Below are 17420 nucleotides of genomic sequence, written 5' to 3'. Positions count from 1 at the left end.
TTCCCCTTTGCTCTACCTATTGTATTTGAGCTTGACGATTGTATTACTATCTGTTTGGACAGCATGCAAAACAAGGCTTTCCACTGTAACTTGGCACACGTGACAATAATAAACCTAAACTCTCCCTACACAGACGCTGCCTGACCCGCTAGGTTTCTCTGTCCCCACTGCTTCCCTTTCACTGTGACCCCCCCCCCCCCCCCCTCTCATTTATACCTGAACCCAGTGGTGCAGCAGGTAGAACTGCTGCCTCACACCGCTAGGATTTGATCCTGACCGCAGGTGTTGTCTAGTCATAGTCTAGACGGCTGCGGCTCGCCAGCAGTCTGTCCGTCTTTTTCCCTTTTTTTTGTTGTTGTGCGTTGGGATGGGGTTTTTTGTTTTTTTGTTTTTTTGTTTTTTTGTTGTGAATGTGTGGGGGGTGGGGGGGTGGGTGGGGGGGGTGGGGGAAACCTTTCTCTTTTAGGTCTCTTCCTCACGGCGCGGGGTGCGGCTCGGCCGCGGGGCCTAACATCGCCCGGTGCGGTTCGGCCGCTGGACTTAACATCGCCCGGCGCGGCTCGGCCGCTGGACTTAACAGTGCCCGGTGCGGCTTGGCCGCGGGGCCTTCCATCGCCCGGTGCGGCTCGGCCGCGGGGCCTAACATCGCTGATGCGGCTCGGCCGCTGGACTTAACAGTGCCCTGTGCGGCTCGGCCGCGGGGCCTAACATCGCTGTTGCGGCTCAGCCGCTGGACTTAACAGTGCCCGGGCCGCGGGGCCTAACATCGCCCGGCGCGGCTCGGCCGCGGGACTTTTCATCGCTGGTGCGGCTCGGCCGCTGGACTTAACATCGCCTGGTGCGGCTTGGCCGCGGGGCCTTCCATCGCCTGGTACGGCTCGGCCGCGGGGCCTAACATCGCCCGGTGCGGCTCGGCCGCGGGACTTAGCTGCGCACGGCTCGGTCGCGGAGCCTTCCACCGCCCGGTTCGGCCGCGAGACGTTTCAGCGCCCAGTGCGGCTCGGCCGCGGGGACTTCCATCCCCTTGCGGGGACTGTGCGGGTCGTCGGGGATGAGCTGTCTGTCCGTGGGCGTGGGGAAGAGAGTGGAAGTTTTGTTGCCTCCATCACAGTGAGGGGGTGTTTGGAGTCACTGTGATGGACGTTTGTGTTGGGGTCATGTGTCGTGTTCTTTTTTGTGTGTGACTGCTATGTAGTTTCGTTCGGTACCTTGGTACCGAATGACAAATAAAGCTCTGTTGAACTGTTGAACTGTTGATTTGTCCCCGAATGGCAATTCAAATTGTACTGTGTGCGGAGTCTGTATTATTCTACCCATGGCCACGTGGGTTTTCTCCGGGTGCATGTTTCCAGGTTAATTAGCTTTGGTAAAATTACCAAACCAATGGTCACCTCCTGGGCCGGGAGGCGGGTTGCTACGCAACCTCCGTTAGGCGGCGCCCGGGCCTCTGGGCCTTCACTGTCCGCACCTACATTGTCCGGAATGTAGGCACAGATTTTAACCAGCACCTGCAGTTTTTTTCCTACTACACTGTCCAGACCTACACTGTTTGGGCCTACAGCGTCCAGGCCTACAACGGCTGCCCCCCGGGCCTAGTATGCGACAAGTCAATTTAGCCCAAAATACGGGATGTTCCAGCTAATACTGGACAGTTGGCAACCCTATCTGCAACCCTATTAACATGGAAGTCACTGACTTGCACCACTTGTTCAGTGACTTTTAATTAAATTCCTTCACTTCCACAAAGAATTTGACTTTGAAAGTCACAATGACACTAATTCCATGATTCACAGACCTCTCAAGCTGTTCATTATGGCTCAGTGATTCACTCTCACCTGTGGTCTCTCAGGTTGTGTGATTCAGCATAAAAGTCAAAGCTGAGACCAGTGTTTACTGAAAACTGACTGCACCATGGAGTGTGGTTTTAAATCAAAGTTTCATCTGCTTTCCTAAGTAATCCAAGTAGGTCATCTAGTCTAAGTAGTAGGAAAATAACTGCAGATGCTGGTACAAATCGTAGGTATCATAAAATGCTGGAGTAACTCAGCGAGTCAGGCAGCATCTCAGGAGAGAAGGAATGGGTGACGTTTCGGGTCGAGACCCTTCTTCAGTTTAAGTAGTATATGTTTACCTTAATGCTACAGGTGAAGTCATCCCACTTTACTTACTCTATCTGCCTCATCAATATGACCTTTTTTCCTCCATGTACTTACTTAACTTCTCCTCAGCCTTTTCATGTAGTGGATAGTTTTCCATTATCGCTTTTCATGTAAAGTTTCTCCTGAATCACTTACTAAATTATCCGTCTACACCTCTCCTATCCATGCACCTTTCGAAATGTTTTTTAATAACTACATAGAAATGTAAAACATGTGGGCAAATAGGCAGCTTCTTCTATATCTCTCCTGATTTTAACGTCATTGGTTTTTATAGAAATTAACATCTAATCCAATCTAATCACAATATTCCATCTAGGGACCCTCACCACCCACACCCCCACCCAACAGTTGTATGAAGAATGATGAAGGCTTCCACACTGATCGAGTTGCAATACACTAATGTGTCAGTACCCTTGCACATATATTTAGAGACATTTATAGACATTTTTAATTAGACAAAGATACAGATATACAGTATATGCAACCCTCTGATGATCACTGCAAGTATTTGCTGTGATTCACAGGGCTACGATTAGAGTTTGCAACATGATACAAAGTACCCTTTTCCCAAAACCCTTGCCCAATACTATCTCTGGCTTTGAAAATCACAATCATAGACGTAACATAAGATCATAAGGTCATAAGTGATAGAAGAATTAGGCCATGTGGCCCATCAAGTCTTTTCTTAGGTCCCTACAGAACAAGATCTTCATCCTCAACAACTTCTTCACCACCCGTGGATTGGACTTCTTACTGCTCACAGAATCCTGGCTTAACCCTGGTGAGCTTGCTCCACTCGTGGAACTCTGTCCTGATGACTGTAACTTCTTCACCTCGCCTAGGCTCTCCGGACGCGGTGGGGGCTTAGCCACTGTGTTTAAGAAACATTTCAACTGCCGCCTCCTAAACGCTGATCATTTCTCCAGTTTCGAGGTGCAACTAATTAAAGTAGGCCTAGCCTATCCCCTCTTATTGTTCTTGTGTATCGCCCACCAAAAATGCATAAGGACTTCATCACCCAATTTGCTGACCTGATTTCTAGCATTTTGCCCAAATTTGACCGGATCATGATTCTTGGTGACTTTAATATTCATGTTTGCTGTCCCACTAAGCCTCTTGTGAGTGAATTTATGCACCTGGTTGAGTCCTTCAATCTGACTCTTCACACCACGGGACCCACTCACAAGTTAGGCCATACTCTCGACCTAGTGTTATCGTCCGGATTCCCAATCAACAACATTGAAACTACTGAAGCCTGTCTATCGGACCACAGCGCTATCATTTTTGACGCATCTCTGCCTTTATCTCCGCAAAATCTCATCTCCCTGTTCGCTACTCCCGCGACATAAATTCATTGACTGCCAGTAAATTCTCCGAGGCTCTCACAGCTGCCCCCAACATCTGCACTATTGAGGCCTCTCCCCTCCATCTCAGCACTGAGGATCTCGCCTCTTTATTTAATATCACTTGCTCTTCCATCCTGGATTCTATCGCTCCCCTTAAAATGAAAAAGCCTAAGCCCAAAGGTCGGCCGTGGCTCAATGACTCCACCAAAGCCCTAAGAAGGGAGTGCAGAAAATCAGAAAGGAGGTGGAAATGTGACAAGCTTCAAATTTCCTTCGAAATTCTGAGAAACAATCTTCTCAAATACCAGGAAGCAGTAAAGTCTGCTAGAGCACAATACTTCTCCGACCTTATTTCCAAAAACTCTCATAACTCCAAGGTCCTATTTAGAACAATTACCTCTGTCATATGTCCCGCCCCCAGTACCAGCTTAGTTGGGTCCCCTGCTAAGTGCGAAGAATTCGCTAAATTTTTCACCAACAAAGTTGAGAACATTAGAATGAACATTTCCCCTCCCACCCGTGACCTAGCTGTCTCACTAGTCTGTTCATCTAAATTGGACTGCTTCCAACCCGTCACTCTATCCTCCCTTGCAAAGCTTGTCTCCGCTATGAAACCTGCAACCTGCCCCCTTGATCCTGCCCCCACTGCCCTTCTGAAGGATGTTATTGCAATAGCCGGTCCCAGCATCCTCTCTATTATCAACAGTTCTCTGGCCACTGGCACTGTTCCAACTAGTTTCAAGCACGCGGTGGTCCAGCCCCTACTGAAAAAACCTAACCTAGACCCCACCTTGCCTAGCAACTACAGACCCATTTCCAAACTGCCATTCCTGTCAAAAGTCCTTGAAAAGGCAATTCTAAACCAATTAGTGCCCTACCTGCACCAAAACACCATCCTGGAAAGTTTCCAGTCAGGTTTCAGAGCCCACCACAGCACAGAGTCTGCCTTGTTGAAGGTACACAACGACCTGCTTCTCGCCATTGACACCGGCAACTGTGCAATCCTGCTCCTTCTCGACCTCAGCGCAGCGTTCGATACAGTGGACCACACCATCCTTATTGACCGTCTCCGGTACGCGGTTGGCATTGATGGCACTGCCCTGAGCTGGTTCGCTTCGTACCTCAAAGATAGGAGTTTCGCCATCAACATAGGCAGTTATTCCTCTGCTCCAGCTAGCCTCTCCTGCGGATTTCCACAAGGCTCCATCCTAGGCCCCATTCTCTTCTCTCTATACATGCTCCCCCTTGGCCAAATCATTCAAAGGCACGGCATTTCTTTCCACTGCTATGCCGATGACACTCAGCTTTACCTCCCCCTGAAACCCAACAACCAGTCAAATTTAAACAGCCTCTTACACTGCCTTGAGGACGTAAAATGTTGGATGGCACAGAACTTCCTCCAATTAAATGAGAGCAAGTCTGAGGTCATCCTATTCGGCCCCCCCGACTCCATCAAATCGAAAACAGGCAGTCTTGGAAGTCTATCCTGCCTAGTCAAACCGCATGTCAAAAACCTCGGCATGATATTTGACTCTGCATTAAAATTTGATAAGCAAGTCAACGCTGTGGTAAAAGCCAGCTTCTTCCAACTTCGAACCATAGCTAAAATCAAACCTTTCCTCCAATTCGACGACACAGAAAAAATCATTCACACTTTCATTTCCTCCCGCCTAGACTATTGCAACTCCCTATACACTGGGATCAGCCAATCTTCCCTGTCCCGCCTGCAACTGGTCCAAAACGCCGCAGCGAGACTCCTGACGGGTACCCGTAAAAGGGACCACATCACCCCGATTCTGGCCTCTCTCCACTGGCTCCCTGTACGGTACAGAATCAACTTCAAGCTCCTCCTATTCACGTATAAAGCCCTAAATGGACATTCCCTCCCCCCTACATCAAAAATCTTCTAACCCACCTCTCTAACTCCAGGTCCCTCAGGTCGGCCGACTTGGGGCTACTCACTATCCCGCGGTCTAGGCTTAAGCTCAGGGTTGACCGCGCTTTTGCGGTTGCAGCTCCTAGACTGTGGAACAGCATCCCTCTCCCCATCAGAACTGCCCCCTCCATCGACTCCAGGCTCAAAACCTATTTCTACTCCCTAGCGTTTGAGGCTCATTGAGGAGGCGCTGTGAACTGTTTGCGTGCTACTGTATGTTTCATTTTTTTCCTTAGTACCTAATCAGATGTACAACACTTTGGTCAACGTGGGTTGTTTTTAAATGTGCTATACAAATAAAATTGACTTGACTTGACTTGACTTGACTTTTCCATCATTCAATCATGGCTGATCTATCTCTCCCTCCTAACCCCATTCTCCTGCTTTCTCCCCATTACCGTCCCATAATATCAAGCAAGTGTTCCAGCAAAAACATTCTTGACATCTGGCAACACCAAGAGAGGGCAGCTAATGTACAAAATAAAAAGTGTAACTTTTAGAGGCCCCTAGGTTGCAGTTTCCATCCTTGTAGCTCTCTGTGCTCACTGAGATATCCTTCTGTATAACAACGATAAAGAATTCTATTTTAAATGTTCAATTGATTTGAAACCATTTTGTAAACTTCCATCTGTCAAAAATCATACTTTAATGCAGTCGAATCCTTCACCCATGAAGTCGAGTTTCAAGGTTCAGTAGGCTACCTTCTGAAGGTACAGTCTATGTTTCTTTGGTCTCTCAGGGCATTATCTTATAAGTAGGATGAAACCCGTACGTCCACGCAAAGAATCATTAAACATATTCAAACTGAAACCGTATTTCTGGCACCTTTTATGAAAAACAGATGCTTAAAGTTTTGTGGTGGTGTGTGACATGCTGTGAATCCCTCAATGAGACATCATTAATGAGCTCCCAGAGGAGAGAAGCGCCACCCTATTTTGTCAAGTGCCGCAGGAAAAGATTGAAGAGACCAATCTTCTGATATATAGGAGAAACTATTCCTTATTCTAACATGAGACCACTATATTCTCAATCCTATCAACAGCTTGTCATCATTCTTGTATCCTTTTCAAACATGCTGACACCTGCAGTGTTAAATCTTCTAGATAATTCCCTGATCTCCTATTCCTGCTGCACAACTTCACTGCAATCACTTTGCAGTTCCACTTTGCTTCCTTTCGCTGCAAATGGCAAATGTGTCCTTTCAAAAACTGGTGGGTGTTTCTGGCTCACCATATGGGTTGCGGAGCCCATAAAGGCTCTCAGCAAAGCTGGTTTAATTGGCCTATTGACTGGTATAAAGAGGATTATATTCTTGAAAGGTTTGTTCCTATTGTTAATAGCGAAGACTTTTAATCAGCCTACAAATCTTTCCATACTTTAAGTGTAAGAAAATAACTGCAGATGCTGGTGCAAATCGAAGGTATTTATTTCACAAAATGCTGGAGTAACTCAGCAGGTCAGGCAGCATCTCAGGAGAGAAGGAATGGGTGACGTTTCGGGTCGAGACCCTTCTTCTCCAAGGAAACAGCATAAATGTATTAAAATAACAGCAATTTATCTAGTGTTATCTAAATTATGAGTTAACAAGTCTGGCCTCCACACTCTCCATCTCCCACCAGCAAAATTATTTAATGGAATATATAAGCAAGCCACTCTGACATTTTACATTTAGAGTAAGCTAGCTTTCCTCTGCTCAAAGATCCTGAACAACTTAAACATTGCTAAATAATAGCAAAAGATCGTGTATAAAGTGAAATGTAGGATAACTAGAAAAGAATAAATATCGAAGATGCAGAAGTATTGGACAAACAATCCATGATTATCTTTCTGGTGCTAAGTATTCTCTGGGAGATAAATAGCCAGTTTTCATTTGACATTTAGTGAAGGATATCTCTCATAGTGCATTATGAATGTAAACAGCTTTGTATTCATGTAAATGTAAAGAGCTAGCTATACTAATAGCTTCCATTTTTTAAAGAGAATTGCAATTGCAGAAAGAATAAATATTTATAACAAATATTCTGACTTTGACAGACAAAAGCCGCTGAGAGCTGAATTTTGAAATGAGCAATATAAATCTACTGGGATTAAATTTGATTCTATCACTTTCCACTTTGGTGACGGTCTTGAGTCATTGGACTGGAACATTTACAAGACCACTCCATCCAGCCTGAATGAATATACCTCAGTTGTCACCAGTTTCAATCTGAAGGGCACAAAACCAAAAGTATGGAAATAGACACAAAAAGATAGAGTAACTCAGCGGGACAGGCATCATCTCTGGAGAGAAGGAACGGGTGACGTTTCGGGTTGAGACCTTTCTTCAGCCTGGTTAGGGATAAGGGAAATGAAAGATATAGACAATTGTGTCGAGAAATATGTCTTATTCAGAATCAGAATCAGAATAACCTTAATTGTCATCCAAAAAAACAAGTCTTTTGGACGAGATTTTGTCACCCACAGTCCAACAATAACAGCAATAAAAATAAGCAATTACACACACAATCACAAACCAACACAAAACAAAAAAAAGAGAGACATCCATCACACTCCTCCAGTCACCTCCTCACTGTGATGGAAGGCCAGAATGTCATTTCTCTTCCCCTGCCGTCTTCACCCGCGGTCAGGCTGCTGAAGTTGCCACGTCCCAGGCCGTACCGGAAGGTGAAAGGTCCGCAGCGGGCCGATCCAAGCCCCGCGATCCGGGGCGGGCGAAGACGCTGCCGCTGCACGTCGGGCCGGTTGTGGCTCCCGACATCGAAGCCCCCGCCGGGCAGAGAAAATCCCTCGACCTATTCCAGGCCGCACCGGACAGTGAAAAGTCCGGGGTGGGCCGACCCAAGCCTCGCGGATTCGGGGAGGGTGAAGACACTGCCGCTGCTGGAGCTCCCGATGTTGGCCCCCACCCAGGGCAGGGCCAGCGGTCTACCGATATCCAGGCGGCCCACGCCGAAGAAGCCTTCGGAGCCTCCGAAGGCGAGTCGCAGCCGCTCCCGCGGCGCCACCACAGCCTCCGAAGGCAACCAGCTCCGTAGATGGTAAGTCCGGTCTGTGGGCTCTGCGAACCAGAGCCCAGGTGGTGCCAGGTGGACGCCGCCAGCTCCAGCTCCATGACCAGAAAAAAGGTCGGGTCTCCGTTCGGAAGAGACAATTTTACAATCCCCCCCATACACACACATAGTACACAACCACAAAAAACACTACATCACATCTAAACACTACAATTAAGACAAAAAACAACAAAAAATACAAAGACTAATGGACCGCAGGTAAGCCGCAGCTGCTAGGGTAGCGCCGCCATTTTGCGAAATGGTAACAGTGACATCCCATCTGAGAAAATTGGGCACATGAAAGTTACCCCTCTGAGTCAACATTTCAATTCGAGTCCGCAATCCAAATGTTCTCATATTTCAGGTCATTGAGCGACTAATCCTCTATTAAATAAGCTTGTAATTATTCAACATACTGATCGTTCTTAAGAGCACAGCAGGTGTTAAATTGGATAATGCACAAATTTGCACATGATTCAGCCAGGTCCATTGGCTGCAAAGCTGGCCAGACTGATTTAAATTTATGGTACCTGCTGTTTTAAATGATTGCGATTTTCAAACAGTTCTTTCTGCATGGCTCACTAGCTGCAATTATCGCTGCAGAAAACCAACAAGAGCCCGGGGCTACTCAATGCTTGCCTGAGAGGGAAGATTCATTGCAGCTGCTGGAGGTGGTTGTAGTCATTTCAAGGTCCCACACAAGAGGTTAGTGTGCAAAATTAGAGCTCATGATATTGAGGTTAGGGTATTGACATGGATAGAGAACTGGTTGGCACACAGGAAGCAAAGAGTAAGAATTAAAAGGTCCTTTTTAGAATGGAAGGCAGTGACTAGTGTCACAAGGCTCAGTGCTGGGATCGTTAATATATATTAACGATTTAGACGAGGGGATTAAATGTAACATCTCCAAATTTGCGGATGACACAAAGCTGGGTGGCAGTATAAGCTGCAAGGAGGATGCTATGAGGCTGCAGGATGACTTGGATAGGTTGGGCAAGTGGGCAGATGCATAGCAGATGCAGTATCATGTGGATAAATGTGAGGTTATCCACTTTGGCGGCAAGAACAGGAAGGCAGATTATTATCTGAATGGTGTCAGATTAGGAAAAGGGGAGGTGCAACGAGACCTGGGTGTCCTTGCACATCAGTCACTAAAAGTAAGCATGCAGGTAGAGCAGGCAGTGAAGAAAGCAAATGGCATGTTGGCCTTCAAAGCGATAGGATTTGAGTATAGGAACAAGGAGGTCCTACTGCAGTTGTACGGGGCCCTGGTGAGACCTGGGAGTGTTGTATGCAGTTTTGGTCTCCTAATTTGAGGAAGGACATTCTTGCTATTGAGGGAGTGCAGTGTAGGTTCACCAGGTTAATTCCCAGGATGGCAGGACTGACATATCATGAAAGAATGGGCTGACTGGGCTTGTATTCACTGGAATTTAGAAGGATAAGAGGGGATCTTATAGAAACATATATAATTCTTAAGGGAGTGGACATCATGTATGTGTATGTGACAAATAAATTTGACTTGACTTGACAAGCTAGATGCAGGAAAAATGTTCCCGATGTTGGGTGAGTCCAAAACCAGGGGTCACAGTTTAAGAATAAGGGGTAGGCCATTTACGACTGAGATGAGGAAAAACGTTTTCACCCAGAGAGTTGTGAATCTGTGGAATTCTCTGCCACAGAAGGTAGTGGAGGCCAATTCACTGGATGTTTTCAAGAGAGAGTTAGATATAGCTGTTAGGGCTAATGGAAACAAGAGATATTGGGAAAAAGTAAGAACGAGGTACTGATTTTGGATGATCGGCCATGATCATATTGAATGATGGTGCTGGCTCGAAGGGCCGAATGACCCACTCCTGCACCTATTTTCTACGTTTCTATGTTTCTAAAAGTGAACAGAGGAAGGTTTGCCAATGTCTCCCTATATGCATAGTGGGCCAATGTCAGTGGTTTTCAGATACTGCACCAGAGATTTTATCAGCAGAAGTGGAATGAAACAAGACAAAAACACATCCTTAAAGGGCGGCACAGTGGCGCAGCGGTAGAGTTGCTGCCTTACAACGAATGCAGCGCCGGTGACTCAGGTTCGATCCTGACTACGGGCGCCGTCTGTACGGAGTTTGTACGTTCTCCCCGTGACCTGCGTGGGTTTTCTCCGAAATCTTCGGTTTCCTCCCACACTCCAAAGACGTACAGGTATGTAGGTTAATTGGCTGGGCGAATGTAAAAATTGTCCCTAGTGGGTGTAGGATAGTGTTAGTGTGCGGGGATCGCTGGGCGGCACGGTCTGCGCTGTATCTCTAAATCTAAAATCTAAATCTAATGGAAATAGGGAGCTGCGGATGTACAGCAGGAAGAACCTGAATGGCAAGTGAGAAAACGTTTAATGACCTAAAGGTAAGATAAGTAAGATAATCTTCAAATACAATCTTCTACCAGCTGCCTCACATGCCTCAGCAGTACCTCAATTACCCAATGAAAATACATTAATCTTGTGGTAATCTCGATCAGTCAGAACTCAACCATGCCATTATTGTACACACCTCACCATCACATATTTCACACTAGCAACCACACCCCACAGCTTGCACAGGCTGGAACCTATCATGACAAGACATAGGAGGACAATCGTTGAAGCACTTCCTTTTTTCTTGCGGGGGAATTAACATAACAAGGGTGACTTGAAGCCGGAGGGGGCAGGGTGGTGTAGAGTGGAGACTTTTTGTGTGGAGCGACCCCAGCTGCCCGGCCAACTCAACGTTTATGTGATTTATAAAGAAACACTTTGTGGTGGTGGTGGTGGTGGTGGTGGTGGTGTGTGAGAGAAAGAGAGAGAAAAAAAAAAGCCAGTGTCCACAATGGCTGACAACTCCACTGGGAAACCCAAACGTGGCAAAGCAGCAAAGAAACCCCCCACGCACCCCAAATATGCTGAGATGATCATTGGGGTGATCACCGATTCTGCCAGCCGCTCCGGCCTGTCCCGACAAGCCATCCAGAAACTGGTCAAGAGCCAGTACAAACTTACGGACAATGCCGACGGCCAGATCAAGCTGTCGCTGGTCAAGCTGGTGACCAAGGGGGTCCTGGAGAAGACCAAAGGAGTGGGCGCCTCGGGGTCCTTCAAGAAGCCGGCCAAGCCCATGGCCAAAGCCAAGAAGGCCAAGGTGCAAAAGGCTGTCAAGAAGGCAGCGGGCGCGGCCAAGGGCGCCAAGAAAGCCAAGCCGGCGAAAACGAAGGCTTTGAAAGCCAAGCCGGTGAAGAGGAGCCCCAAGAAAGCCAAAAGCTCCAAGCCTCGCACCAAAACGAGCGCAAAGAAAATGGCTCCTAAAAAGAAGTGAATGGGTTCATTCAAACGAGTAGCAACACGGACTTTTAGCCATTTCTGTATATAGTTGTTTTAATTTTTTTAATCAAATTTTGTTTGATCTTTTACTGGGGTGGATGCAGATGAGTAATGATAGCGTTGTTGACATTTGCTATTCTTTGTAGTCATTGTCATGTCTTGATTTTATGTACAACTTTGGTTAATTGAGCTGAGGCATGTATTGGAAAGCAAATTTCTTATGAATCCAATTACCATCCTTAAATTTCAAATAAAAAGATATCAACGCAAAAAATATATAAAAATTAAAATTAAAATTAAAAAATAAATAACAAGGGGCAGCAGGAGGTAACTGGAGGGAACAGTCGAACCTGCTTGATTTGAGCCTTGTTGACAATGCCAACCATCAACAGAGGTTGTGATGCTGGGGCTACAGTCACTACTTGGGCTGAAGCAATGGATGATGAAGGCAGAGCCTTTCATCCCAACTCATCCTTCAATCTCTTTCAAATGAGGAAACTGCAAATTGTATAATCTTGCAATTCTTATTTTCTCCTCGCCTGTCGTCATAAGTCAAAACACTCCTCTTCTTTTCTTCTGCTGGAATCTTCCCAGCTAGTAGAGGAAGAGATAAGAAGAAGTTAAATGAAGAAAGTATCAAAACACAATCTCACAGTTGTGGTCACCAGTTCAGACACACATGCCGCATGAGCGTCATATTTTAGATGATCAACAGAGGAACTCTGTGCACATTGTTGTCTCTGTGGTCATTAAAAGAACAAAAATAAATACAGAAAATGCTGGAAATACTTAGCAGATCAGGCCACATCTGTTGGAAGAGTCTTGAAAGGTCTGGGTAAATCAAGGCTGAGCAACACCGACATCACTGACAATGCAACCTTGTCTTGAACAGAGGTTAGAGAATATTTATAGTAGTTGGTATATTTCAGTGAAGTCCTCCCTTGTTAAGAGATTGCATTTCATTCTTAAACTTCAGATCAGATCATTGTTGCCTGTTGGTATGGTCTCCTTCTGATTGCTCCCCCACACAACCTCTCTTTCTTCTTGTCCCATTCTGTGTCGCCCATGTTTACTCCACTAGTCATGCCCAGGAAGGCTCATTCATCTATCCAAAATCTCCAGGTAGGTTATTTCACCCCAAGCCTATTAGTCAACAAGAGAGGATTAGATGGTGATTCCAGGGTGAAATCCTGGCTGCTTATAGTAGCCAGATCATTCAAATGACTTGAATGAATAAAGCCTTGAATGAAAGCCTAGCATGAATAAGGAAAAGATCCCCAAAACATGTGAAATCATCATGGTTTGTAGGAAGTGTGTTGGTGGCATAAGCCATAGGGTGTTGCATGTGTCTAGTGCCCTGGTATAAATCCAGATGCCGCTGGCTCGCAATTTTTGTGCAAAAGGGAGCCGACTCCATAAGCCTCCCCCTGCCAGTACATAACCTCTGCATCATCAAAACTCTCACAGTGCCTCCTTGTGGCACCGCAAGGTAACTTGTGCCTTCTGTCCCAGGCTAAACTGCGGGGGGATCTCAAAGGAACTTCGGCCTCAGAGATGCGCGTGCAGGGCCACCGGCGTGTGGACACATCCTGACATCCATCAACCAGGTCTCAACTATGGGTTAAATAGCACCCCGCTGCCTTGTGGGTAAGGCTCAGGAGAGCCAAAGGCACTGGAGCTAGAGTCCCAAAAGGTGGCCGGCTGATCCCTCGTGCGTCTGCCTTCCGGCAACTCCTGCAACCGAGTAGGCCCCAGATGTAGCAGCCACGCCGTTCCTCTGGATTCAGCCTATTAGGTCGAGAGGGGAATGCAGATGCTGGGCAAGTTTGTATTCCCATTTACCTGCCCAGGCTTAACGGCCAGTTCAAATGGAGAGGACACTTCATCCTTGCTGGACACAGTGAGATGAAAATCCCCCTCTCCAAGCAAGACAACGCCAAGCCGCACCATCGTCTCTCGCAGATGGACGGGTGCCAGTATGTGTAAGAAGAAATAATCCAGGAATCAGTTTGTATCCTTCAGAGATGCAGCAGAAGTGGGAATGGTAGTTGGGTGTGGAGATGTTTTTGTTCACATGAATTAATGGGATGTTCAGCCCTCTGAGGTTAAGGGAAAGTACAGGCGACAATGTGGAGAAGAAAAATTGCTGCCTTTGTGCCAATTTGGTATTGTATGAAAAGTATCATGTTATGACCTATCAGCTACACATTCAGTTGGTGGCCCAGTACACTTCTCATCACAACAGCTTTAGAAACCTAGCTTTGAAACTTTGGGAGTCTCATTGTGGCCAGACAAAGGGCATCACTTAGACCTATTTATCTCCCTCTCAAATAACTTCAGCAGCCGATGTTTTTTCATTCGTTTACTTAGCACTGTAAGATATGCCAATTATTTTACAGCAATGCAAATTGACAGATGAACAACGGAGTCAAAGATGGAGGGATTAGCCAAAGAAGAAGCTTTAAAGAATGTCTTCAAGGAAGAAATAGCAGTTCAGAGACAAAGGAGTGTTGGGAAGCAAATACTGAAGTTCGGGCCATGGCAACAGAACATAGCACAGCTGGTTTAAATTACAATAGTGGAAAGTAAAATTGATTGGAATGTAAGTGCATGGATAATCCAATCCTATCGATGTACAGCTGGCTGTGTGATGTTGAAATAGCCCCAGATTATAGATATATATATTGATTGGGCCAGCAATTATTTATGCATAGGGATAAAAAAAAATGTAAACTCGAAAATAATAAGCAAGGTATCAGTACGTGCGGAAGACACTCACATGGCAATCGATCCCTCTGAGAAACTCCCACCAGGTTCCGACCAACCGTGGATAACCTGGCGCAGTCTCAACACACTGCGGACAGGCATTGGGAAGAGCAAATCGAACATGCTGAAGTGGGGATATACTGAAGATGCGGCAGACTGTGAGTGCAGACAGGGCTCCAGACTATGGAACTTCTGAGCTGTGACATGCTGCATGACACATGCACTGTGAAGGATCTTGCAGAGGCACTAAAATTTGCTCGCTATTGGCAAACAGCTGTGTGATGACACGAATAAAAAAGTATGTGTGCAAACTTGCTCACGACAAAAAAGCAGTTAGTGAAATATATCCTCATCATCTGATAGTGCTTTGTTTGCACAACTAGACAAAAATAAGTTCTATAATTTCTTAAAAGGTGCTCGTTTGGTATAATGTAAGTATTAGAAACTCAAAATATCAGAAAGAAAAGGTCGATCACTGACTTTTAAATAGGGGTATTTTCATTTTTTTTAATATTGCACTTATCGTAGATTGCTCCTCTCCCCTCTAGCATCAGTTCTCACTCCTACAAATATAATCAACTTGATATGCTTTTCATTTTATAAATATTCATGTATTTTTAAAGTAGTCACAAGAAAAAGGAATGAAAGCTCCACTTTGAATTTGCATTTGAATTACGCATGAATTGAAGTAACCTTGGGCAGGCAAGAGCTGAAACCGGGGTTGGACCATACCTCCCCTCACCTATCAGAAGTAGCACTGCATGTCAATTTTTTAAAATTTTATTTCAAAATATACTTTATTCGAGAAATAAATATATCCAATACGTGATCTTTATAAGACTCCATCCAACATTCTCAGGGGCTATACATACATTCAATACTGTTTACACAAATTTACCCCCCCACCCTTGCCACTCATGTGGCCCACTGGCATGGAATCCCATCCCTTATTTTAAGGTCTCCACCACACCCTGCCCCCCCCTCCCCCCCATGTCCAGCAGTGGAAAGACCCTAGACTGTGGTCCTCCCCCATACCCTGGGTCGTCCCACGTAGGTCATGTAACCTTGGATCCCTCCGATAGCGAACACCGATGGAGGGTGGATGATGGCTCCCTCCCCATCTACCCTCAGCTTCACCTTGACTTGCTGCTTGCTCGTCCAGATCCCGAACAAGTCCTTCACATCCACACATTTCCCCGCTCCCTCGACATAAAGAGCAAGGGAGGTGAGGACATCCACGATGGGCACATGCGGGTTGAACATGTGCACCGTGATCATCAGCTCCTACTGGGTGGGGAGGGTGAAGAGCGGCTGCACCTTCTGCAGCGACAGCGGAGCTTCATTCCCCTTCTCCCGGAGGTCTTGCAGCCATCCCGTTGGATACTTGAAGGTAACGTCGAAGTAGCCGTTACCCGGGAAGTCCTGGAGACAGTAAATGTCCTTGGCCTCAAATTCGCAGGCCTCCAGCAAGACCATCCTGACGAGCAGGTCCCGTGAGAAGGGAGTCCCCTCACTGAGGTCCTTCATGCTGACTGGCAGGGTATTGCAGATACCCTGTCCTCCCACTCCATTTGCTGCCGCCATTCTGACTGGATGAGGTGTTTGGTTGGTTACCCAACCAGCATGGATCCACCTCTGGGCCAGCAACTGACAGACCCCTGGTCACCAACGTGACCTCCAATTTCGATCGGTGCTAGATCTGCGATCCTCGACCTCGACTGATAAGCACAGATACTCCACCTGATCTTCGCCAAATGTCAAATCAAGTGCTCCTGGGCTTGATTGTGCTGGCCATGGCATACAGTCTGGATGCTGCCCACTGTGTCTGCCCACCTAGATGTACTCTCTTTGGACATGGAGAGTTAGATCTATTGGCATCCCGTAAGGCGGAACAGGTTAGGGTAGAGGAGAGGGATTTGAAAACCGGAATGCAAATTGTAGAATTGAGGTTTTATTAAATGAAGCAATGCAGGTCAGTGAGAACAGGGTTTGATGGGTAAATGGAGATAGAAAACGGGAATTCATTTTTATGGAGGATAGAATGGGGGGGGGGGGGGGGGTTTGCTGGGTGGTTTCTCAGAGTTAGTCAAATCTGCAGGAAGCAAAACCATGAATGGGGATTTCAGCAAGTTAAAGATGACATAATTGGGGTAAAAATGATGCCTTAATGATATAGATAGAAGTCCAAAGCCAATCTTATCAATCTCATGTGACAGCAACATTGCAGTCAGAATCAGTTCCAGAAGGCTGCCAGAGAGACGGAGGGAATTGGTGGCTGGAGTACAAAGCCTCAGATTAGGCCTTTGCCTTATTTAGTTGGAGATCATTTTTGCTCCTGTAGTCCAAGAAGTCAAAGAAACGGTCCAACAATTTAGAGGGGGACGGATGAGGAGGAGTAGTGGTGAGGTAGAGCTGAGTGGTGCCAGTACACACACAGAAAATGCTTTCTGATGATGCAGGCAAGGAAACGTGTGTGGATGGGAAATGGCGGAGGAGGAGTGGGCAGAGATTGCTGTCTCTGTGTCATCAAAAATAAAGCAACTAAGATGTGCAATGCTGTCCAATTCAGCAAAATGATAGCGGAGATATATAACCAAATCTGCCAACATCTACAGCCAACTCGACAGCGAGGGGGTGGGAAAGGTCTCCTTCGTCACAACAATATGGATGTCACAAGTGGCTTTGATTACAAGCTATTTCTGTACTTTGGCAGGCACTTGGACAATGAAAACACTTACATCAGGCGGTTGTTTATAGGCTACAGCTAGGCGGACAAATACCATCACTCCTCCAGGCTGGATACCTGTCCAGCTGGGG

At 46.4% G+C, this 17420-nt stretch overlaps 1 protein-coding gene across 1 annotated transcript; it reads left to right on the top strand.

Annotated features, from left to right (window-relative positions):
* Positions 1-11319: 11319 nt before the first annotated feature.
* Positions 11320-11976, top strand: LOC144593106 (histone H1.0-like). Its single transcript, XM_078398563.1, has one exon. It carries the CDS (start codon positions 11350-11352, stop codon positions 11830-11832), a length of 483 nt encoding a protein of 160 aa, XP_078254689.1. The 5' UTR covers positions 11320-11349; the 3' UTR covers positions 11833-11976.
* The last annotated feature ends 5444 nt before the right edge of the window (positions 11977-17420 follow it).

The sequence above is a fragment of the Rhinoraja longicauda genome, chromosome 4 (assembly GCF_053455715.1).
Source record: "Rhinoraja longicauda isolate Sanriku21f chromosome 4, sRhiLon1.1, whole genome shotgun sequence".
NCBI classification, from domain to species: domain Eukaryota; kingdom Metazoa; phylum Chordata; class Chondrichthyes; order Rajiformes; family Arhynchobatidae; genus Rhinoraja; species Rhinoraja longicauda.
This window is presented reverse-complemented; position numbering and strand designations above follow the sequence as displayed.